The sequence below is a fragment of the Ambystoma mexicanum genome, chromosome 7p, assembly GCF_040938575.1.
Source record: "Ambystoma mexicanum isolate Mex_15411 chromosome 7p, UKY_AmexF1_1, whole genome shotgun sequence".
Taxonomy (NCBI): domain Eukaryota; kingdom Metazoa; phylum Chordata; class Amphibia; order Caudata; family Ambystomatidae; genus Ambystoma; species Ambystoma mexicanum.
Window position 1 is genome coordinate 346,289,351 of NC_090939.1, and position 26,265 is coordinate 346,315,615.

The 26,265-nt window shown below is 41.0% G+C and overlaps 1 protein-coding gene across 4 annotated transcripts in view; it reads right to left on the minus strand.

Moving 5' to 3' along the window:
- Window positions 1–26,265, minus strand: part of NCAM2 (neural cell adhesion molecule 2) — a 1,850,180-nt gene that overhangs the window by 1,011,907 nt on the left and 812,008 nt on the right. For all 4 annotated transcript variants that reach the window (XM_069636393.1, XM_069636392.1, XM_069636394.1 and 1 more), the window contains exon 4: window positions 16,224–16,367. In XM_069636393.1, coding sequence (XP_069492494.1) covers window positions 16,224–16,367 — 144 coding nt within the window. The remainder of the gene's footprint in view (window positions 1–16,223; window positions 16,368–26,265) is intronic.

Sequence of the window (26,265 nt, forward strand, 5' to 3'; positions counted from 1 at the left end):
ATAGCTTTAAACCAATTAAGCAACAATTCTACACATGGCAACCTTTTGCTAAACACATACAAAAAAGAAATACTAAAATTTAAAAGTACATCAGCTGAAGTACCAAACCATGTATGTGTATGTTGCCGTAGAATTTTTTATAAAAGTAACACAAAAACTGTGGACCTATCATACAAAATAGAAGACAATGAAGATTCTAAATGGTTTGAATGAGCTCTCTACCTTCTAGCAGAAAACAAATATGAAATAACTGAGCCCTTAATACTTTGCAGTTATTGCACTACAAAACTTGACAACAACCAAACTCCTTCACGTTCTATCACAAATAATTTTGAATTATACCCAGTACCAAAACCTCTACAACAACTTAATTTATATGAGAGCATCATAATTCAAACAGTACACCCATTTCAAGCAATAATACGCCTTCAACCAAAAACAGCAAAATTACCTCCCTCTGAATTGGTAAAAGGCATTCGTGGAAAAGTAGTTTATTTACCATTAAATCTAAAAGAAAACGTCTAAAGGACATTGCATACTCTAGGAGTGCAACGTCCAATGCAGAAATCTTTAATTATATTAGTAAATGGAGTACCTACAAAAGACAATAAAATATGGCAACAGCTGGTAGATTTATATAAAGTGAGACAAGCCTTCCAATATCTTAAAGAGAATAATGAATATTACAAAGAAATTAATATTGAAGAAAACTTGAAAGATACAACTGAAATAATTGAAGAAACACAAGAAGCTGGTCAATTTGAGCTACTAGATCCTGCTACAATATCAAATACTTTAGACCATTATACAATTCATCCTTTGCACTGTAATGACACCGTACAAGATGTACTAGAAGCTTACCAAATGCGTCAAACAAAAGGATCGCCAATCAGTATATGGGAAAAAAGTATAGAAGCACGTGCTTTTCCTCTACTCTCTCCTACTGGCAAAGGAGGAAGGTATGATGATAGACCTATTCAAATATCAGCTTCAGAATACCGCTCATTACGGATGTATTCTGAAGATCCCAGATTTAGACAAAATGTGGAATACATATTCCACCTACTCTTTGAAAGTGAACTAGCAACTTTATGTTACGGAGTTGCACACATATTAAAATCAGGATCACACTTTCAAAATATGACAGCTACACAATTATTAGAGAAAGTGCAACAAAAGGATGAGGTTTTACAATCAAATATTACTAATCTATTAGCAAATATGCGTGGTACTAAAGAGTACTGGTTTCGACGTCATCGAGATGTACATTGTATGATCAGAAACCTTGGCCCACCCACTTGGTTTGTTACATTAAGTTGTGCAGAATATGCATGGGAAGATTTACATGATTTCCTACGCATATCAAATAAAAACAAAACAAACATAGATATTCTAACACCTGGAGAACTGTGTTCTTTGGATCCTGTTAATGTTTCAAGATATTTTCACCATCGCTTCATTGCTATGCTACATTTTATTTGTAATAAAACTGTTCCTCCCCTTGGAGAAGTGCAACACTTCTTTTGGAGAAAAGAATACCAAGCCAGAGGAGCACCACATATCCACATGCTTTTATGGATTAAAGATGCTCCTAAATTTGGTCAAGACAGTGATGCCACTGTTTTACAGTTTATTGAAAAATATGTCACTTGTGAAATTCCATCAGAAGCCACAAATAGTGATCTTCCTGCACAAATTTTACAATTTCAAAGACACAAATGTGGAAAATATTGTCGTCGCAAATACAAAAACAAAGGCAAATACTACACCAAATGCCGATTTGGTTTCCCTAGACCAGTTACAAATACAGGTCAAGTAAACAACCTCATGTCTTCAGTTAGACATACTGTTAATGGAAAGTCACCTAAAAATACATATTACATAAAAAGAAAAGAAGAAGAAAAATATATCAATGATTATAATGCAATCATTGCCCACTTATGGAATGCAAACATAGATGTGCAGTACATTGCAGACAATTCTACTGCAGTTGCACAATATGTCACAGCATACTTAACTAAAGCAGAAAAAACAGAGCTCCAAGACCTCTGGAATGACCTGTCATCAGATAAAACAGTATCTCAGAAATTACACAGCTTGGGCATAAAAATGCTCACCCATAGAGAATGTGGATCTTATGAAGCAGCTGATCGTTTAACTGATACTTCATTGTATGGTAAATCTGAAAATATAGTATGGCTAAGTCTTGGTCCAGCTAAATCTAGAAAAAGAGTTCTAAAATCATATGAAGATATAGAAACAATAGCCAAACATGATCCCAACAGCCAAGACATTTTAAAAAACAATTTATTGGACACATACTACCCAAACAGATGTAATACTTTGGAAAACATGTGTCTATACCAAATAGCCCAAAACTACACATACAAAAGTACTATGAAACCTGATGAAAAAAAAGGTAAATATAGAGTGACAGACTGTGAAGGCAGCTTAGTTAAACTCACTAAACCAAATTTAATTAATCATATCAAATTGTCATTGAAGACTCCTCAACATAAAGAAGTATATTACATGTCCCTGCTACAACTCTTCAAACCATGGAGAAAAGAAGAACAATTACTAGATAACTATGACTCATATGAGGATGCTTTCAAAGCAAATGAAAGCACTATAACTGATGTAAACTTTACACAGTACAAAACAATGTTGCACAATGAACAGCAACATGAAGAAGAACTCCAAGCCCAACTAGATAAGGATATTCCTGACAGTAGTCAACCTTCTGTAACAGGAAGCCAAGAACCACTGGGAGAACCACTAATAAAAAATGAGGCAGATTTAGCTATGATAGAAGAAGAAAACACCATGTGTCAGTATGAAGATAAGGAAGACTAAACTATACTACAATCAAAACTAAACAATGAGCAAAGTAGCATTTTTCAAGAAGTAACAAAACAAATTGCACATGGTGTAAAACATGAAAATAAAGAACGTTCCTGCCATAATTATAAACCTATACTACTGTACGTCAGTGGTGAAGCTGGTTCTGGCAAAACATTCCTAATCAAAATCATTAGTAAGTTCCTTCAACAATTGACATACAACAAACTGTCAGCTGTTGTCACTGCCCCCACAGGTTTAGCTGCCTACAACATAGGTGGTGTTACATTGCACCGATTACTACTATTACCAGTAGAACACCAGAACAAATTAGACTATTACAAACTTTCTGCAGAAGCTGCAATGGAATTACGCAGAGTATTGAAACAAATGAAAATGCTACTAATAGATGAAGTGAGCATGGTCTCCAACCTGATGTTAGCTTTGATTCACCTCAGATTACAAGAAGTATTCAAAACAGACTATGAAGAGCTCTTTGCAGGAAAACACATTATTGTTTTTGGAGTTCTGCTTCAATTAACACAAGTAAAAGGTGACCTATTTTTAAAACATTAGGGCACAAACTCTACCGTAAAACTGTTGGCAGCATTGGAAATGTCAACCTTTGGCAACATTTCCAATACAGAGAATTAACAGAAAACATGCGCCAATCTGCAGATCTAACTTATGCCAACATTTTAAAAAGTTTGAGAGTTGGTATACTTTCTAAAGAAGCAGAAGCAACATTGAAAACCCGGCACATTAATGCACTTTATGGCGATAATGCATGTGCTACAGATGTTATGGAACAATTAGCCCACAAAAATGTCAATTGTATGGCCTTAATGCCAACTCTTGCAAGCTGTTTCAAATTCAATGAAATCATGCTAAGTAGAGAAATGCAACCAATAATGGAAATTAGCGCCACAGACAAACTAGATGTACATGGTATGACACTACCCATGTGTGACCAAGCCACAACAAGACTAAATAATTTAGAAAAATCAATCTCAAACACAGCAGGCTTAGAAAAGATGTTCAAATTATCCTTAAATTGCAGAGTAATGCTTAAACGTAACCTTGACGTGGACCAAGGACTAGTTAATGGAGCACTGGGTACAGTTGTTGGCTTTCAAACATACCCACGTGACAACAAAATTCAGTTTGTCAATATACTCTTTGACAAACTTTCAGAAGTAAAACGGATAGGACGCTCAACAGCTAGATTCCTTCTCTTCAAAGATATGTATGTACGCAGAGAACAATTTTCTCTAACTCTTGCATACGCAGTCACAATTCATAAATCACAAGGTTTTACCCTAGACAAAGCAATGATAGTTATTGGTAGCACAGTCTTTAAAGAAGGCATAAGCTACGTAGCACTATCACGCTTACGTACACTTGACGGTCTATTTCTAATCAACTTTGATGCAAGTAAAGTAAACGCTGATATTCCTTGCATTTTAGAATATAATAGACTTCGCTCACTATACACTCCCCATCTAAACACATATTCTGTTCCACAAAAACTAAAACGTTGTAAAAGAAAACTAAATCAAACAGAAATGCAACAGGATGTTACTGCAAATCCTCCAAAGAGAGTAAAAGAAACTAATACTTCATCAAGTACCACAAACAAAAAAGAATCAATTAGAGAAAGTAAACCAGGTACTTCTTTAAAGAAGGAAGACAAACTCCAAAAAAAAGCAGTTAGATACAGAACTACCTGGACCATTTAAATTCTCAAATATAGTTGGTGTAAGTTGCTATGCAAATGTAGCAATGAATATTCTATTTCAATTACCACCAATTGTTGACAACATTTACTCACACAGTACAGACCCATTGTGTTTGCAAATGTTAGTACTTCACAGAAATGCAGCAAACAATCCTGACAACACATATAGTGTTTTTGGAATAAGACGACAATTGGACTACTGTGCTGGAATGGTGAAATTCACTATAAACTCACAGGAAGATCCACAAGAATTTCTAATGTACTTACTACAAGTACTGGAAAACAAAAACATACCTATAAATGAAATCTTTCCGATTTCATACATGTGGAAACATACATGCACTCTCTGCAACAATGTGACACAAGAAGAAATCCCCAATGAACGCTTCATATATATATCAATACCAAATTGTGAATCCATTCCATTTCAGCGACTTGTACAAAATGCAAACCATGGTAGATTATGCTCTACCTGCAATTCAGATAATCGCTCCACGTTAGTAATACAAACACATAGTAAATACGTAATACTAATGCTTCTACGTTACAATGCAGATGGTACCAAAAACAACTGCAAGCTGACTGGATTCACACATGGTCAAATATCACTTGGTAAGAAAACCTTCACAACAATAGGTATAATCTACCACACAGGAGCCACAACCAATTCAGGGCACTACACTGCATACATAAAAAAGAAATGTGGATGGTATGAATGTAATGATAGTACCATTACTCTAAAGCAGAGAATACCAGCAAATCTTACAAACACTTATTTGATGTTCTTAAAACCAAAATTTGATAAATAAACTGTATTTAAACCTTTAAGTAAATTTGTGTTACAAAAATATAAACTGTTAGAATACTCCAAAAGCTATCTAACTGCTCAAAGATTCTACAACAACTAATCAGATAAATGAATACCACTAAATTAGACCAAAAAATACACAGTTAGAATACGCCAATTGGTATCTAACTGTCCCAAAATTTAACAATATCCAAATAGGTAAATCAAAACCACTAAAATATATTAAAAAAATAGACAGTTAGAATATGCCAATTGGTATCTAACTGCTCCAAAATTTTATAATATCAAAACAAATGAAGAATCTGTTACTGCTCCAAAAAAAATACAACAAAGCAAAGTATAAAGCATTAGCCAGAAACAACAAGTGAACACTGAAAACAAACAAACAATAAACTGTAGCATAACAGAAAAAGGGTTTCTTTTTAATCCAACATGGATTTTTTTTTCTCCCACAGACCCAATGATTTTAGCAACAAATACAGAAACTGAGCAAATTACACAGTACTCTGATGTGTACTCTACTAAATATGAGGGTCGAAAAAAAATAAAAGTATATTGCTTATACAATGTAATAAGTCATTACAAAATACTAATACTAACATGCTATTTTCTTTTATCACAGAAATGAAGAAGAAAAACATGGACTCCCATTACTAGACCAAACAGTAAGTATACAATAATAAGAACAACCATAGCAGCATATCACATCCATAGTATCTAATACCTTTGTTCCTTATACATTTGTTTTTCACCCAAAGTTATAAGCAAATATGAATGTGATATGCTGCGGTGGTTGTTGCCAGGGCATAGAGTCTTGGGTGCATGGCCAAATGGCCATGCACCCAAGACTCTATGCCCTGGCAACAACCACCGCAGCATATCACATCCATAGAGTCAAACATTTCAACTATGATCTATGGGAAACTTTTAATGTCCGCGAACAATGGAAGTGTTCTTAGAACACTTTGAACTTGCCAGCGAACAATACGGACACCGTTTTCAGGACACCCCCTACGAACATTTCAGAACAACGCGATAGTTCTTACAACACTTTCAACTTAACAACGAACAATCCGGACAGCGTCCGAAGGACACCCCCTACGAACATTCCAGGACACCGGGAGTGTTCTTAGAAGCATCTTCAGAACACCACCATCTTGTTTATTTGCGAACATTTCAGGACACCGCGAGTGTTCTTAGGACACATTCAACTTGACAAAGAACAATACGGACAGCATCCTCAAGACACCCCCTACGAACACTCCCCGGACACCGGGAGTGTTCTTAGAAGCGTCTTCAGAACACCACCATCTTGTTTATTTGCGAACATTTCAGGACACCGCGAGTGTTCTTAGGACACATTCAACTTGACAAAGAACAATACGGACAGCGTCCTCAGGACACCCCCTACGAACACTCCCCGGACACTGCGAGTGTTCTTAGAAGTGTCTTCAGAACACCCCCATTTTGTTTATTTGCGAACATTTCAGGACACCGCGAGTGTTCTTAGGACACATTCAACTTGACAGAGAACAATACGGACAGCGTCCTCAGGACCCCCCCTACGAACAATCCCCGGACACCACGAGTGTTCTTAGAAGCGTCTTCAGAACACCACCATCTTGTTTATTTGCAAACATTTCAGTACACCGCGAGTGTTCTTAGGACACATTCAACTTGACAGAGAACAATACGGACAGCGTCCTCAGGGCACCCCCTACAAACACTCCCCGGACACCGCGAGTGTTCTTAGAAGCGTCTTCAGAACACCCCCATTTTGTTTATTTGCGAACATTTCAGGACACCGCGAGTGTTCTTAGGACACATTCAACTTGACAGAGAACAATACGGACAGCGTCCTCAGGACACCCCCTACGAACACTCCCCGGACACCGCGAGTGTTCTTAGAAGCGTCTTCAGAACACCCCCATTTTGTTTATTTGCGAACATTTCAGGACACCGCGAGTGTTCTTAGAACACATTCAACTTGACAGAGAACAATACGGACAGCGTCCTCAGAACAACCCCTACAAACATTTCAGGACACCGGGAGTGTTCTCAAAAACGTCTTCAGAACACCCCCATTTTGTTTATTTGCGAACATTTCAGGACACCGCGCGTGTTCTTAGAACACATTCAACTTGACAGAGAACAATACGGACAGCGTCCTCAGGACACCACCTAAGAACACTCCCCGGACACCACGAGTGTTCTTAGAACAGTTTCACTTTGCTTGCGAACAAAACGGACACATATTGACTCCTTAGAACACCCCCTAGTCAGTTTATTTAGAACATTTCAGAACACCCGTGATGGCCGCAAATAAATCGAACACAAAAAGAACGTCTAACACATAAAAAACACAACTTTCATCCTATCTCATACACTCCCAGCCTCCCCAAACACTCCTACACACCAACACACTCTACAAAATACACATTTTGAACAAAGTTTCACCGCGCTGTCCGGGGACGTCCGCGAATCCAATATGGCGGGCACTACCGAAAAATCTGATGCGCTTCACGCTCCACGCCGTCCAATCAGCGAACACGTCGCATGTCCGCGGACATGACACAAGCCTATGGGCCAATCGGGGTGCTGTCCGCGGAGCGAACAGGGAAGTCCGTCCGCGAAGCGAACGCAGATATCACTAATTTTTTTGCCTTACATTTTGGTCATTTTTAAAAAAACTACTGGACGGATTTACACCAAATTTACAAAAGCACGCTTTTGGGACCAGGCCGCCGCTCCTGCCGCAAATTTGGTGTTAATCCGTCCAGCGGTTCGGGCTGTAGCCATGCGCAAAGTTTTTTCCCATTCAGTCTATGGGAAAAAAAAAAGTTTTGGGACCCCCCCTATAACTTTTCCCCCTCTGGACGAATCCTCACCAATCTTTGCAAAAAAATTCAGAGTGACCCAACTACTCTTTTTGCAAAGTTTGGTGAGGATCCATCCAGGGAGAGCGAAGTTATAAGCCACCCAAAAAGTGCTCTTCCTATGGAAACAGCAACTTAACCATAACTACATGGCCACTACCGAAATTAATGAGATGCTGATGTGATTCTCTCATGGCTCCTCCTTATAACCCCTTCCTATTTCTTCTTGTTTATTCCTCCTTTTTTCCTTTTTTCTATGCAGGATCGAATCTGCACAGGATTACCGGTTGATGGGATATTTTCCCCACTTAGCCTGAACTACTGTGCACCTGGACAAGATTCCAGGGGAATATCATCAAGAGAAATAATATTATTTCTTCTCTCTACTCTGATGGCTATTTTTCGATTACACCTAATGGAAATTTCTCCTTTTACTGGTATGGAAATGGTATTTATCTATGTATGGGACTGCCGGGAGGTCCCTCACTCTGCATTTTAGCTTTATTGCCACCGGGATGGTAGTGGATTCTCATATTGACTCTGGTTTCCCTCTCCCTGCTATGCCATGTTGAATTACATAATTTCTTTAGTATACTCATGGCTTTGACATAGCCCCTACAAACCCCTTTGTCACTAATTCAATTGGGTTTCCCTTGTCTGATTTATGTACAGTTTATGGGGCTTATCCTGGATTACTACTAAGGAACCTAGGACTTTTAACTGCATGGAGGATGCTACATGCGGGGTTGCCAGATCGGTTCAAGGAATGTTTTAAAAAAAATGTTGTATACATAATTTTGATTTATGTGTTACCTTACATTTGTTCTTTCCTTTTTTCCTTTTCCCTCCTCTGGTCTTTTTTATATCCACCTTCAATGTAACCCTTACTTCCGAATATCAACAAGAGGGAATATATTGAACATCTGGGTGAATCAAGGAAGAACTATTTGAAGCAAACTGGATATATGGAATAAATTCAGAAATAGACACTGCTTTGTACCATGTGGCCCAAGAAAGACATTGTTTGTACTAGGTGGCCCCAGATGGCTCTTGACTATTTAAATGCAGAGTATTTGGATGTCTAGATTTTAGAATTTATTACCTAATTTATCAACCTAATCTGCCCTGTCCTGAGGAAGACGATTGTCAAGCCTTCGCTCTCCTGCTATGGTGAGAGATAGATAGCTTAGACATTATTATTATTTGTATCGTCGAAACTACCTATGTTCAGATACCAGTACAGCCCACGACACATCTGGGAGCTGTACTAGGTACCGGTTGTTGACTATTTTGGTCAGATTGGGGACAAGCACAGTTTAGTTGTTTGTTCTCTACAAAGAAATAGTGACTATTTTGGTCAGATTGGGGACAAGCACAGGTTAGCTGTTTGTTCTCCATAAAGAAACGGTGGGCTGGACTAAGGCATAACCCTTTTTATCCCGCAGACAATATTAACTATTGTTGAACTATGTGACTTTAGTGCCTTACATAACTCCTTAAGCCTCACTAACTAACTCTTATACACATATATATAGAGTTTGGTTATAATATATCCCCCTGGTTAAATACAGTCGGGGGTTCAATTGAGGATCTTTGCTGTCCACGGAAGCTATGTATGTTTGAATTAAGTTAGGCACAATGCACTTATGCTTACATCCTAGGATGTTCAGTAAAATAATAGGCACTTTAACTGGATATGTTTAGCATCAATTATGTGTTTTTATGCTGGTTTTAATTGTATGGTAATTGAATATGTGTTTAATAAAGATTGATTGAATATATCTCTATGTTCCTTGACCTGATCTGTCCCCTTATTTAGCTCCCTCATAGTGGGCAGTACATTCCATTGATTGATTCTATGGTTCTATTCCCATGAACTTCCTTTTTTCCCCCTTGGTGGGTTTGTCTTACTTTGGTTCTCCCCTGGGTTCATGGCGTTGGGGACGCCTATTTTTTCTGATTAGATATTATTTTCAAGAGCATATATATTAGCACAGTGTCTCATGTTTACTGCAATAATGCTGCAGACCACTAGTGGTACCCTTGTAAATCAAATGATGAGCCTTGATTGACAAGGACCACCAATCACAGACTGTGGCATTGTAGCATTGTCTCCTAGTGCATCAACTTGTATTTCAGGCATGTCATGTTCCAGCATGTGGTATTGCACCCTGTTATATTGAATGGACCTTTTTGCATAGAGCTGTGCAATTGCAGCTGATCATATTGCTCCCTTGCATTGCAGCCAGTGAGTCTTTGTCCACATGGACATACAGTAACACAGTTTGCAAATCCAAAAATGTAAGGTACAGAAACATGATTTTCAAGTGAATAAGTTGCATGTATATTTGTTTTTACAATTGAAGAACACACATTTTATTAGAAAGATTCTTAAGGTTATATTGCACAACCGAAAAGCATGTTGGGGAACTGTGGGTTCATACACTGCTTATTTGGCAAGATTGCAAGGGTGAACACTATGCCTAGTGTTGAGTTCGAGTGGTGACTTTGATATATTTGATAATGCCAGTGTCAAGGTCAAATTTGATGTCATCACTAATGTCATGTAATGACATTCGTGATGTCACGCATAAGTGCAGGAGATGTGTATGAAGGCGGCATAGTTAAGTTTGCGTTGTTAACAGTATTTGCTAAATATATGTGATTTTAGATGTTTTATTATATGCATATAAGTCTTCTACTAAACACATTTCAGTACATTTCTACGTGTTCTTGTTAATGATAGAGCCTTGTTCCAGATATGTATTATACTTGTATGCTTGCTTATGAGTTTGGAGGGGCAGATCTGCGTGTTTTATTTATTCTGGAATGTCATTATCAACTTTTTTATTCCCAGATGTAACATTTCATATAAAATCTAGTTCATTAAAATAGTTCCTCTTTATATTCTGAGGCAATTGAAACACAGTGTGCATTTATCTAAATTAAAATGAATATAAAAAACTCTGTTGAACATTTCCCAAAACCTCATGACCTAATTAGTGAATTACCTTAGCTTTGTAAAGCACACAAAGCCTGACTACAGAAGTGGCTGCCTTATGCACAGGCTGTTCCTGATTAAAGAAGTGATGCGCTATGTAATGCACCCATCTGGGTTTCAGTTGCCCCCTGGCTCTGTTCTCCTATTTTGCAAGCAAGGTGCTGAGGAAAGGAACACCTCTAAAAGAAACCTGCACTGACCCCTGCATTCATTTTCAAGCCCCTGCTAGATATGCCCGTGGAGCACATTAGAATGTTGCAGAGATGCACGCTACACAATTGAAAGGAGAATGCCAAGTGTATTCAGAGCTGCCCGCAGACATGATGATTTAGCTCAGGCACTGACCTCTGCCATCTGCATTAAGTGACACGTATATAAGAATGCACTCCATAATGGAATGGTGTAACAAGTCTTTGTCACACCATTATACTTAGGAATCATCTAAAATGAGACCTTGACTTCTCTTCACTACCCCTCATGATGCAGAAAGCTGGAAAGAGTGGAGAAGAGGGATCATGGTGGCAAGCTGTAGGAAATAGCAATGGAAGGGAAGTGGAGAGAAACTAACATAAATACAATATGCAATAGTGTTTTGCTTTGGTTTGGCGCAATAGTCTCATCCCACTCAGTTCAGGATGACAGTCTTACAGCCTTTGGAGGCGCCTATCTATATGTGTGTTGGACTCATCAGGATGGGGGAGCTTCTTGTTAACCTTAACAATGTAAGTGGTGGACCATTGTTCTCCTACTCACACCACTGGCACTCCCTTTGCTTACATCAATAGTTCTCTCTGGGGGTCTAATCCTGGATAAACCTGTGGCCACATGTCTGGGTTCATTTACAGTGACTGAATGCCCTGGTGCCAATTCTCACTTTTGTTCTGCATTCCTTTAATCCTAGTGCTCTCTATGTTTGCCTTCACTATTCTGACCCTATCCATTACCAACTTACTGTTGGTATTTGCTTTGTTGATTCTTACCAACTAAGTAGGGTTTTGGAGCTAACATGTTACTGCCCCCTCTTACCTTAAAATGTTTCCCCCAGAGCTTGAATGCAGTTTTATTCGATATGCACACAGGTCCTCAGTATGTGTATCCTTTCAACTTAGTAAGCTTAACAAATATAACTGGTCACATCTCATTAATTTCAACTGGGATATTTAATTAACCATCCTTCACCATATGCATACGCAATACATAACATATGCCTGGAATCGTTGGAGAACAAAAGATTGATCAAGCAATCATAACATTAATTAGCAGCCTCTGCAGGTGCATGAGCCCATCAGGTTGCTGCAAACCTGGGCTGTATCTACAGGTGCCAGCCTAGTTGCAACCTGTACCAGCCATCCACCTGGTGCTGCTGGTTTCCCCCCTCCCCTGCTGCCTACTACCAAATGCAGCCCTTAAACACCCCCCCCCCACCTCTGCTTACCTCCAAGAGGCTCCTCTACCTGGGCCGAACTATCATCTTCCTTTTCTGATGAAAGCCATTGAAATGGAAAAGGGTCTCCGAGCGGATCCCCATCTTCCATTTCCATGGGAACCCTGCCTGACTCTCCCCGGCCTCTGTTGCGAATAAAGTAGTGAACCCGGTTTTTGTTTATTTATTGCAATTACCACCTCAATGGTTGCCTCGGGGTGGTGATAGCAATAATCCTGCATTCTGTGGGCTACACCGGTCCGGTGTTGGCATGAGGCCTGCTGTAACTGCCCTTGCTTCGCTCAGGCCTGTAACTTGGGCTCCGGGCCATTGCCAGCCAGAGTAGCCCGCAGAATGTGGTATTAAAAGTATTGTCCAGCAGCTAAATAAAGTAAACCTATTTATACCAGACTGCATGGTCGTGAGCTATGCAATGCCCCTCATTTGGCATTACCAAAGGTAAACAACACTATTTTAACATGGCTGTCAAATGATGCCAATTTGGCTGCTTGAGGAAGGTTTCCCTTTATTATTTCTATATGTACAGGAGATGTGTTCTGGAGGAAATTGGACCTGTTGTATGTGCTAGTCAAGGGACAGAGAGGAGGAGAAGAGCTACGGTGGAGGGCGTGGGAGATGGAGGAGAGAGGTCTGGTGAAAGAGGCTAAGGAGTGCACATTGATTCTTCTGACCCAACCGGAATGGGAGCATGCCAGCTAGTATTGCACAACATTACTCAATCGTAATTGTCCCACAGGAATTACAAGTTCTATTCAGGGTACTAATGAAAGGCAGTGTAACGTAATGCAATTTCCCCATGTATGCTGTTACGTCTGCCTTTTGTTTTTGTTACCCTTAGTTCTTCAATAGTGGGAGATGGGGAGTGATGGGAGCTGAGAGATCGAGAAAAAGGCAAACAACGTACATTTTAAGATCACATTTTAAGAGCACGGATTCTGAGGTGCATGCTGGCTGTATGCTGGTGATATTCTAGCTGAGATATGCTTTATTGCATACTGATAAGAAGCACTTTCTAAGAAAGGGAAGGTGTTTATAGACAAAGTGGTGGGCGAGAGAATAATGTCAGGTCTATGTAATGATCAAGCTGCTGATGGGTGTGTCTAAGATGACTGGTTTATGGAGTGCAAGGTGGGAAAGGGAACATGAAGGTGATAATGCTGAGTTCATACATGTATTTGTTTGTACTGGGCAGTTGGTCGTTTGACTGGATCTATGTGATCACTGCGCTGCCCATAATGTTTGACTTTCAAAATAGTGACTTCCATTACGGCCTGGTGTGGCACAGTGATCACATAGATCACTTTGGGGCGCATCCCCTACCTGACTCCCCCTCGCCTCCCTACTTACCTTTCGGCGGCACACTTCTGTTTGTGCCACCAACTCATCTCTGTCCCAGCAGCGTTAGTTCCCTTCCACTAACGTGGCTCAGAACTGGCACTGCAGGGTCCTCTTTTTGTTTACTTTATTGACCCCCGTATCAGACTCTATGGGAATGGGGACTTACAATTTACCGGTGCCTGACTTTCTGGGCCGCCGGGGTTGCAATCCCCTGGTGACACCATGAAGTCAGGCACCAGTAAATATGTACGGGTCTGAGGTCAACCAGCCGGTATCACTGGCACGGTTACAGCCGGTCCCATAATGAGCCTCATTATCTGGACCATGTTTGTGTTGTGGGGCTAATGAACATTTGAGGGCTTTTGTCCTAGAGGTGTATGGGTGTGTAATGTTGCCTGTCCATAGAGTAAGCACTAACACAAAGCTGTGCTTATCTATGTTGTACCAGGTGTTTCTTCTCATATGGGGGTTGGTGGGATATTTTATTTCCAACGAATATTGGTGGTGTGTCTGAGCTTCCATCTCTTATTCAGTATATCCAGTATATACAGTAATGTTTATTAGATGTCATAGGATGTGTTCATTTGTGTAGTTCTTGTCTGATCATTTGGGGCTTCACTTCAGATGGTTTTTGTGGTGTATTCCTTCTTAGGCTAGTTGAACAGTGGTCGCTCTCAGTTGAGGGACTCCCACATCTCTTTGGTTTGGAAAATAAGGAGCAGGTATTCAGCCGTTTCTCAAAAGGAAAGCGGCCCTCCAGTATGTGTATGTCTGGGCATGGTATTCCAGAGGTTAGGGAGGTGGGTTCTCCTTGTGCAGGGCACTCATCATGCTCTACACATTCTAGGGTCTGTGAAAATGAACAACCTTGCAGGGTTGACCAGAACACTAAAATCTGCCACACCTATTCTGTACTATAAAGTACTTATCTGCACCTGTATTCCTCTAGTGTCTGTATCTTATACAGATAGCATATATGAATGCGGGTGAGAGAAGCACACTGTGTTTGAGCTGCTAGCTTGCTGGATGATTTACAGTGTTGTGTTACTCTTTGCATTAACTGAAGATTTGTTGTTTTGTTTATTGTAGTTAGTTTCCAATTGTCTTATAATTGAATGCAACTCATACAGTGAATTGCCAACTTATTTTATAAAATGGGTGTCTGTATGTGCTTTATTGTGGATGTCTGCACATATGTCTGCCCTATATTAATGTTCTATGAATCATAGGTATGCCAATACATAGGTACATAAACATGCGTAATAGTATTCTGATCAACGAGCAGAAACCATTAGTTGGCCATTGGGTTAATGCCAGTGCACTCACACTTATAAATACATCAGCAAATACAAGCACGTGTTACAGTATCAAACGGCTCCCCTGGGTCATGTAGTTACTTCAGTTGCATTACAAAGAGGACATGCCACACGCGCCCCATTGTTTAGTTTGCGAAATAAGGGCCACGGCAGGCGCTATTAGTGCCAGGCCCCGCTGCGTGAAGTAACAATTCGCATGCACGACCAGTACGGGAAGGCCTCATACGATTTGAAATCATATACATCCTATACATCAGACATATTACAAGCGAGACCAAGATCCATTGAAAAATGGCAGCATTTAACTTCAAATCAGTTTAAACTGCGCGTTGCAAATGTCAAACCTGCAGAACTCCAAGGATCTGCTTAAATAATTGATTGCACTCATCCGTTCGAAGCGAATGAATATGCCATGATGTGTGCATTCAATTCTTTAAGCAGCACTGACGTTCTCCGTCTTGGCCTGGAAAGGACGACTCATCGGGCTAGTGAAAGTTTAGCTCACATATGGCAGAATTTAGACACATCACTGCCAAAGGATAACCTCTTCTGTCAGCAGGATGGCAGTGAGTGAAAACGCGCTTGTGGACACTTTAGTGATGTGAATGTCAGCCCTGCACCCAGAGCGACACACCAGTTCATGTTTTCACATCCATATTGTAAATGTCCTAATGGTTAATCTGTGTATTCAATAGTGAGGTCCTCTGCCTCCCTGGCATGCCCCATCTCCAGATCACAAAGAAGAACACTCTACATCATGCTGCGTCCTTAAGCTCAACACATTCGTTTTCCATCACGTCTGGGTGTGTAACGTTTCAGATGTTACGTGTGTTTAGTTGTCTTAGTGAACATTTTACTTACTGTCGGATAGACCTATGATGTCTTCATTGTTATAAAGCCAGCTGACCATAGGTGCTGGGGAACTACTGATGTGGCAAACAACTTCTGCATCTTCTCCTTGTCGGAATTCCTGGGGCGAACGTACTTCTTTGAAAGTTAACTTTTCTGAAAAAGAATAAAGATAGCACATAGTTAGACACAGTGTATTCAGAGTAGCTCTAAGGCACATTTAGGAGAAGTGTGGTCTGTTCTTTATCATCTCTGTTGGTAACCAGAAGGGCCATCCAAAGTGATTTTGAGGCCTGGGTCTAGGACACATTTGAAGCTCCACGCAAGCCGAAGAAATTAAGGGATTCAGAATCACTGCTTAACCCCTGTTCAACTCAACACCCTTCTTTCGAGCACAACCTAACATTTATTAGCACCCATGGAAGAGGGTGCAGCCAATCAGGGTCTGCAGAAAATGGGCTGAAATCTCTGATCCCAGACCATGTTCCACGGAACTGCAGGATGTCTCCCTTGCCACGGGCTGCCAGCCCCTTCTGCCCTCCCATAGCTTTCTTTGAATCCAAAACCCCCTCCACACTTTCCTCACTGTTGCAGCAGCCTTTTCTGGCCACCATGGTCATAGAAGAGGGGCTCAATCTTGGTGGCCACCATGGTGGCCATCTTGGTAAAGTATTTGCCTTCATTCAACGGGAGGCGCGCAATACTTCTTTTTTTTAGCACCCCAGATTACTGCTTTCCTAACCCGGGGTGCAAATGGTGTTAATCCCCCTTTTCAAGGGTTAGAACGAGGGTAAGGGTTAGTGTCCTCATTATAGGCCCTTGCTTCGCTCAGTCGCTAACTTTGACTGCCAGGCCATTACCCACTTGGAACAGGGGATTAACGCAATATTATCTGCCTGGAAGGGAGTACTGGCCAATCAGGATTCTCGGAACGTGGGCTGTATTGTATGGTACAAGCCCGTGTTCTGAGCAGTCTGTGTAGACAGCACTCCCTACCCTTCTGTGCGCTCCTTTACCCTCACCTCTTCCAACACAGGTGCCAAGAGTGTGCTTTTTTTGTTTAGGAAAAAAACAAAAAAACATACCTTTGCTGCATGGCCCCGCGCTGCACAGTGCTGTCCCCAAAGTCCGTCCCCAAAGCTTGTATTTAATGGTTTTGATATCAGCAGCAAAGGTAAGTTTCTTTTTTGTTTTTTTTAAAGACACCATTAGCACCTGCGTAGGGAACTACTCGAGTGCTAATGGCGATATGCAACTGGGCGGCGGGCCCAACCTGTCACTAATGGCATTGCTGCCCTCGTTGTGGGACCCCTGTGAATATCCTGCCCCAGAAGAGATTACAATAAGATTACAGATACAGATTACAATAAGCATGAGTGCTCCCTAAAAGGCCCTCGCTGGACTTGCCGTAATCAGAATCATAAGAAAAGTGGTATTTCATGTGCAACATTAGCAGTCCATGTGGATGGTGCAAGCATCAGTACAGGGCACATTTTAACAATTTTAACAATAACAGCCACTAAAATGATATACAGACTGCAGTGTAGATGCAGGGCACAGAAAAGTAGCTCTATGAGAAAGAAAATGCCCCAGCACTGTAACAAAGGTCCGACTTACAGCCTCACACAATGTAAAAGTGTTCAATCTTGCAGACTGGAAGCAGTGAGGCGGTTGCACATATTGGAAGAACTATGAGGGTCTTCTCCTCTACTGCTGCAGCAGACCCCATTCCTATCACTTGTGGTGTCCCACAGGGCTCCTGCGTCTCCCCCACACTGTACAACATATTTACCAGGCCCCTTTTCGATGATTTGGATCATCTCGATATCACCTACACTAACTATGCAGATGATACCCAAATCCTGCTTCCACTTTCTGGAGATTATGAAAAAGATTTGGCCTTGCTAAATAGGGTGTACATAATCATTCAGGCATGGATGGCCACTCACAGACTATGCCTGAATGATGAGAAAACTGAGCTTATCATCCTGGGTACTACGCCCAGTTTAAAGAAACTTAGCCCTGCCTACAACTCCTTTATGATAGATGGGAATAATATCAAAGTCGGTCAGGAGGTCAAAACACTGGGTCTCTACTTGAACTCCAACCTTTCCTTCAAAAGACAACTGAGCTCCCTGGCATCATCAACGGCATACACGTGCAAATAAATCCGCTCAGCCAAACCATTTCTGTCAGACACTAGCTGCCTTACACTCGCTAGAGCCCTTATACTTTTCCGCCTTGACTATTGTAATGCCCTTTACCTGGGAACCTCCAAGGCTACCACCAACAAGTTACAAACCCTCCAGAACAACGCCCTGAGAGCAACCCTAGGCATCCCTAGAAGAGAGCACATTCCAGGACTTAGCCAACAGAATAACTGGCTCCCCACTCAAGACAAAATCCTCCTAAAAACGGCATCTCTAACTCATGAATCTCTCAACAATGCCGCACGGATCTATTTGATCAACAGGTTCCACAGACAAGCTTCCGCTAGACCCCTTAGAACTGCATACAAAAACTGCCTCGCTGTCCCAAACTTCAAACTTGCCACTATAGGAGGTAATAGTTTTCCGGTAAAAGCAGCCAAATTGTGGAACTCTTTGCCTCCCAACTTGAGAGCAGATATGCCCTACTTGAAATTCCGATCCATGGTAGTTTCATGGCTGAAAGCGAGGAACCACCAAGACAGCTGGGTGCCAAGGCTATCAATTTCCTGCTACCCGCACAGTGTGTAACCTCGTGCGCCCACCCGTACTTGCGCCTATACTGTTTATATTGCTTGTTCTCCTTACTATGCTCTGTATATACTTCCATTGCCTACATGTATATTCTATATTTGTAACTAAGCTTCGCATATTCTTGTAAATGCTGCGCCTTGATACCCGTGGGTACATCTGCGCATTATAAATAATAAAACAAACAAACAAATAAACATTGTAGCGTAGATAGTAATGGATTAAGAGCTGCCAGGTAGTTACTCATATTTTAACATCGTTTAAGATTAGAAGAGGACCATGGTTTTAATGTGGTGCTGCCATTCGTGATCAAAGAAACACACAGATTTTTGGTATGCAGTTTATCACTCCAAACTATCCTAGTAGGACCCCATCATTCACTCACTGGAGAACTCAAGAAGGTAATTGAACCAGAGCGTAGCTACACAGTTCAAGCATCACACACAGTTTAACAATATCACCTTTACATTTAGGGGCACGACATACTAAATGCACTTTATTGCATCTGTCAATCCCACTTCCCTGCTTTGTGTTTCCAACAACATTCACCTCTCACTCATCCTCTTGGTTTAGGCCACATTCTAGAGTTTGGTTTGGCAGCCCCAGAATTGTTATTCAGGAATTAAATTTTGGTACTGTAAACAGACATTGCCGGTATTTAAGCCAAAATATATCACCCAAGATTGCCTCCACACACCTATCAATATTACATGTCTATCTTACAATACTACAAAACTGCCTTATGTTCCCAACACATATGTTTTAAGCATTTATTTTTGGTGCCGTCCATGCACAGTGGTCTAACAGGAGACAAGCAAAGCATTTCCCTTGGCCAAACTCCGTCCCTATATCTGCAAACTAATTCCATGCTTTCCCGTCCTGCAACTTCACCCTTGTTCACACTCTCCTTTCCAGCAGTCTAAGGTTTGAGTTCCCCAGTGTGAAACTACTACGATGGTGATTCAGCACAGTACCAAAACACCTTAACAGAACAACATAACATTTATGAAGCAATAATATTCAAGAAGGTACCCAGGGAAGTAAATCACCCTTTGTGGCTGATCATTTTGCAACATTTAGAGACTTACAATTTTGACAGATTACTGATCATGACATTAAACTTGTCATGCAAAATGAGAATGCTTTAAACTTAATTTTGCAAAACAAAAGAGATGATGACTGGAAGGTGCAGAATTAATGTAAACCTATGGCATCGCTCTGGGCGACCCTCCAGGCCATCTTTCTTTGCCTGCTAAGCCAATCCAGAAAGGGGAAAAACCATATGCAAATTGGGCTAACTCCGGTCCCAAAAGGGGTGGTCCAGCCCAAACTGCTTGGTCACATCCCTTCTGCACAGGACCAGAAGCATCCCCAGACATTTCTCTAGGCCCAGAAGGCATGGTACTCACATCTGGGCATACCCATCCCACTCAGGATGACTAAAGAAAAACAAAAGAGGTGATGGCAGGAAGGTTTAGAATTAATCTTAACCTCTGGCATCACTTTGGACAACCTTCAAGACCATGGCTCTTTGCTTGCCAAGCCATTACCGAAAGGAAAATACCATATGCAAATCAGGCTTGGGCCCACCAGAAAAGCGGTGGTCCAGCCCGATCTGCTATGTATCATCCCTTCTACACAAGACCACATGTATCCCAGCCGTGTTTTGGCCTCATTGGTCATCATCAGTGGTTTGTAGCTTGGGTCAGCAGGCACGGGACCCACTTCTGAGCATACCCGTCCCATTTAAGGTGACTAAAGCAAAACAATAAAGGTGATGGCTAGAAAGTTCAGAATTAATGTTAACCTCTGGCATCACTCTGGTCAACCCTCCAGTTGCAATGGTGCACAGAGGTTAAAAAACAGTAGTGTGGATGTTTTCCACAGCAGTGCCAGTGGTTCAGATTTATTCAAAAACTTTCACCCAACACTTTTTTGGTTATAGTTTGTTTTCATTTTCACAATCATCAAGGCAAGCATTCAAGTACCAACATATTATTTTGTGTGAGCCTAATAAATCACATCTGGGTTTTGCAAATGTATACACTCAACACAAAGAATTGCAGACAGGCATTCAAAATGTGCAGAAGCACATTTGAAATTGTACACAAAAGCACATTGTTTTTGGTTTCAATAAGAAGACCTGGAAATAAGTTTGCCAGAGGCCTGTGCCATTTGGCCAGCTGTTTTAAAGAAACAACAGCCAGTGGCTAAGCAATGCCACCAACATTTGAGTCAGAGGCAAACTGGGCAATACAATTCCACTAAAATGTTAGTGGGCATAATATTAGTATTATCATAATAATAAATATTATTATTATTATTATTATTATTATTATTATTATTATTATTATTATTATTATTGTTATTATTATTGTATTTGTTTAGGGCAAACCTAGCATCAGGAAGCAATAAAGTGCTTTACATTCACAGGGGGGAAAACATGGTAAAGGAAGCAGAGAAACAAGAGGTATAGAGCTAACAACTGGGTTCTGATAGGGCAGGCAATTAGGCAGCAGATGATCTACAATTAACCAGGGGAGGAAACATTGGGGACTAGATGACCCAGTTTGAGTTAGGGTGGGGAATTGAGGGTGCTAGTTCTAGGTGTTAGAGACACGCCATTCCTTGAAGTGATGGGCTCCTTCCTGAACTGTAACAACAAATGTGTGAGTCTGATGATGACAGGGAGGAGGTTCCAGATGTTTGGGGTGTAAGTGAAGAAGGCCTATCTTCTGGTTCTGACAAACATTTTCAAAGTAGACAGCATAGTACTAACGTTTGAGATAGGATGATGTGTCTGGGATCACTGTATTGTGTGGCAAAGCTGGAATATGAGCCTGGAACTTTGGTTCCTCAGCCTCCAATATAGCTACCAAATCGCTGCTACTGACTAACACTTTATACGACTTCATTTGGGTGACTGAAGGGTTTAAGACACCTAATTTATGAAAACTGACCTCTAGACCTGCACTAAATGTATGCTAAATTAGATTTTATAGCCACCATTATCTGGCGCAGATCTAGTTTACTGAAGCACAGTAGTTAGTTGTTGTTTTCAATATTCACAGCTCTTCCTTTTGTCCAACCATCATTCTCAAAAGATAGGACCATATTTTAAATACTGAGTCCTTTGATAAATGTTAGCCTTTTCAGAGGAAGTAGAGTTCCAAATCAGAGCCCATATCATAGAACCAAAGTGCAATCTTTGAGTAACAAGGCATACATAATCTTTGTTGCAGCCTTCAGGTGGAATAAATAGTTCCTGAACTTTGATGATACAATAGGAATATTACGACACTTCCTCTTCTTTTTTTCTTCTTCTTCTTCCTGTTTTTACTATTGTACTGCTGTTACATATTTCATTTGCTCTGAAATATCTAACGTCAGGGGTTTCACTGCACTCGCTGAGTTGGCTCTCCAGGACTACACATCTCTCCCCTCAGGAACCTTTTGAGACACCTTAAAGACTACCAGAAACTTAGTACAATCTCGGGCTGAACCAACATTGTAGTATACGGTGCCAGGTGGATTATGAATATTAGGACTACGTCTTATATGTGCTTAACATCTGTTCTCCCTGCTTTGGTGAATGCATTTGTTGGTGAAATCACTGTTGGGTGTATTACCTAACGGTGAATGAACTAAAGTAGTTGTACTTACATTGACATATTTAAAGTGTACCCTAGTGTAGTATTGTAATGAATAATGTTATTCTTATAATGTACCCGTGTGGGTATTTTCCATATCAGTTCTGCTAAGTGTAGTATACTACACCACAGTATCCCCTTCCTCCTTAGTGCAGCCTTTCTGCGTTGTCAACGCTACTTAAGTGAGTGGCTTTGCTCATCTATGGTTGTGAATAACCTTGCTAATAGAATACATGCTTTTCCAAGTGGTACCCTAGGCAGTGCCTTTGGAAAACGCTCCTAACAGATAGCATTGGTCCTGATACTGCGGGACTTTGAAGGATTCTACTCTCATGTGTTTTGTGTGCCCAAGTTATCTGCCGTTTGGCTACTACTGAACTTGCAGGTTCTAAATGTGTCGGTCCTGGATGCCCAATTTGCCATGGAGACCCTTAAGAATATTCTAAAAGCTCTAGACCTTTGTGACGCCTTTCTCCAGGCCCCAAATAAAACTGAGTGGAGATTTCTCTGTTGGGCCATCTGCGAAACCCAGTAATAACGGCTGCAATTTCCACCGAAATGAGCCTGTCAGGATATTTACACATCTGGTAATACCAATGATGGCGCTGCTACACCATAATGGAATTCAGATCCAATCTTACCTGGTTGATTCTTTAATCATCAGCAGGTCAGGTGAGTGTTTGATAAAGTATACAAGAGTGCATTACATAAGTAGACTTCCTGACAAATTACAAACAGTTTCATTTGCCACCATCACAGAGGCTTTACTTCACTGGAGCCTCAATCCTTACAGATGTTGGGTGTTTTTTCTTCCAAGATCCAGAAGGGACAAGATCAAATTACATAGCATTTCTTCCGAATGTTGGGATGCCAACAGTCCATGCCCAGGTAACGGCACAAGGGTCAGGGGTTGATGGAAAGAATTCTGTTTGTAGTTCCTTGGGCAGAAAATAATCTGAAGTGGTGGATCACATGCTGATCCTCTGGGTGATAGTGGGAGGAGTGTACAAATTCAAGAAACCCCTGAATCTATTACATCAGTTACAATTTTGGCTCAATCCAACAATCTGGCCAAGGGCATTCGATTGGAACCAGAGAACCTGTCTATCTGAAAAAGGATGTCAGTCACTTGAGTTTGGGATCAATGATGGGATCTTGAGAAGTGTACCTGATACAAAACCCCATGTCTTCCAATTGACAAGTGATAGTGGCAGTGTTTCAGGCAATAATGAGCTTTGCTTAGCTCCTACTTGGCAAACCAATCATGATTCAGACAGCAAACAAGGTGGCAAAAGCAGACCTGAAAGGTTGAAGAGGGAAAAACCATCCAGTCGCTAATAACACTGGTAGTGGACCTCTTCAAGTATGCAGAAAGGAACATCTTTTTTTGACAGCAGGCCATATTCTGGAAGTCCATGTACAAGTTCTGCAGGAAATTCCCTTTGTCTTTGGAGATGACACTGTCAACACAGGCATTGTCAATGACATGGGTCAAATTCGGGATCCCTGTGATCAATATATTTCCAACCAGGGGTGATGTTGTGGTTCCATTGTGTCCTTCCTAGTTTCTATATCCTAAAGCCTGGAGTCATGAGGTACTGCAAATTCCATTGCAAAAGTGTCTTATTTACACATTTTCCCCATTTCCTTTTATCCCCACAGTTCTCCACAAAGTAGAACAGGAACTAGCAGAGGTGATACTTGCCCTCAAATTTGCTCTAGAAGAACTGTGTTCTCTCACCCATGGGGGTAGTTACTCTGGATGTGAATGTCCTGTATCCTACCACAATGCTCTATCTGGAGAGAACTCAGCCTTTCAGAAAATGAGAAGATCATTACATGAATTTTGAAGGGATCCAAACTAAATGAGCTATTCCTAGACTAAGCACATAGGTTTAACTGCTAATTAATGGTTGTGATGAATGACCATATGACAAGGGTGTAGAAGCCTTTTTATTTTTTTATCATTTAATAAAAAGATGTGGGTAATTCCATTTCGGGATGGGAAATCTTCTGATCAGATTTCCCTTTAATAAGCTGCATTCCAAGAGCAAAGGATCTCTGCCAGCCACACAGGACCTCACCATTCTGAGGTTTGCCTGAAGATGTGTGTCAGCCTCCCTGTGTTTGGAAGCCTGAGAAAATGATTAATCTTATTGCTGAGACCCTGGAGTTAGACTCACAGCTTCAGAGACCCAAGCCAGCCAGGATTTCTGCCTTTTTGTACTGTCAAACCACTGTGAGCCGTGATTTGTGCGTGCATGACCCAGATGTTACAGCCAACAGGACCCTCCCAAGCTGCCTAAACCACTCGCTTATCTTTGATCCGCTGTCCCACATGCTCAAACCCGTTTGCTGCTGCACCGCGCTATCTGAAAGCAAATTGTTTCCTCAGCTTTAACAAAGGACTGCTGCAGCTGCACCGCTCTTACTGCTGTCTAGAATGCTGGCTTCTTTATCGCTGAGCGAGTCGCTGATCGATCTTCATCGAACTAATTCATCTGCAAACCCTATAATCAGCCCTCCACTACCAAAACATACCTGGTCATCTCCATGATCGGTAGCACTGAATACCATTTCAAAGTGAAGTTTTTTTTAGTTCGACCCTGTTTCAACATCTGCCTGTCGTTGGACCTTCATGACTGCCGCATTTTGAACTGCATTGAGCTACCAAACACCAGTCAGAATCCTCTTTTACAGTTGACAAACTGTAAATACACTGCAAAGGTATTTTTGAAAGAAGTATGCCCACTGTCCCTTTTTGGGCACAAGAGACTGGATAGTGATCTTAGGGCCCTTCGGGAACGTGCACGCAATGGATGGGTTCACAGAATATCTCTCAGTCCAAATAACTGAACCAAATCAGAAAGATGGCAAAGTACTGTTTTTTTTAACAATTATCTAAAACAGCGAGATACAACTGACATCAACGGACGTATGCTCAATTTCTCTCACCAATCTTTTCATAAAAATAAGATTATATACTCAAAATATGTCAGAGGTGACATCATACTACGTGGCAATAATGAAAACCTACTGTGGATCAGGATAGGCTTAAGGGGAACATCAAAATATGCATTGTATAGGAGCTAAGATTGTGATTGGCTGTCCAATATATGCCTACCTCTAAAACATGTAATCTTCAAAACCAACAAGTACACAGTTCTAATTGGTCTTCAAACTATAAGGTCCTTTGTTATATGGATCTCTGCAACTGGTTGGCATGCTCTTGCCATGTCTGGAACATTCGATTCACTTAGCAGCGCGTAAGCCCAGACCCAGGTGCAAGGAGGTGGGCCTGACTCTACATCCCCACCCAATTAGCCCATCATCTCTCATAACCCAAGCCTTTTGCCGTGAATATTGTCTTTGAACTTGGCCTTGCAAAGAATCCTTGTCTCTGGGAAAACATGGGAGTGCAGGCACTCACTATCGTTGTCCTAGGATTCCAACCTTCACTCTATTTTCATCCTTGGCTAACGTGACAGCAGAAAATGCTTTGGTCCATTTTGCAGCTTTTAAATATCTTAAATTAATAAAACTTGGCACTATTGGTGTTCTTTCTTTGCACCTTAACAAGGAATGATTCATCCATTGTACGTTTGTTACTTTCCAGAATAGATAGCCGACCTTGGCTGCTTCAGACTTGACTCCAGGCCAGACAAC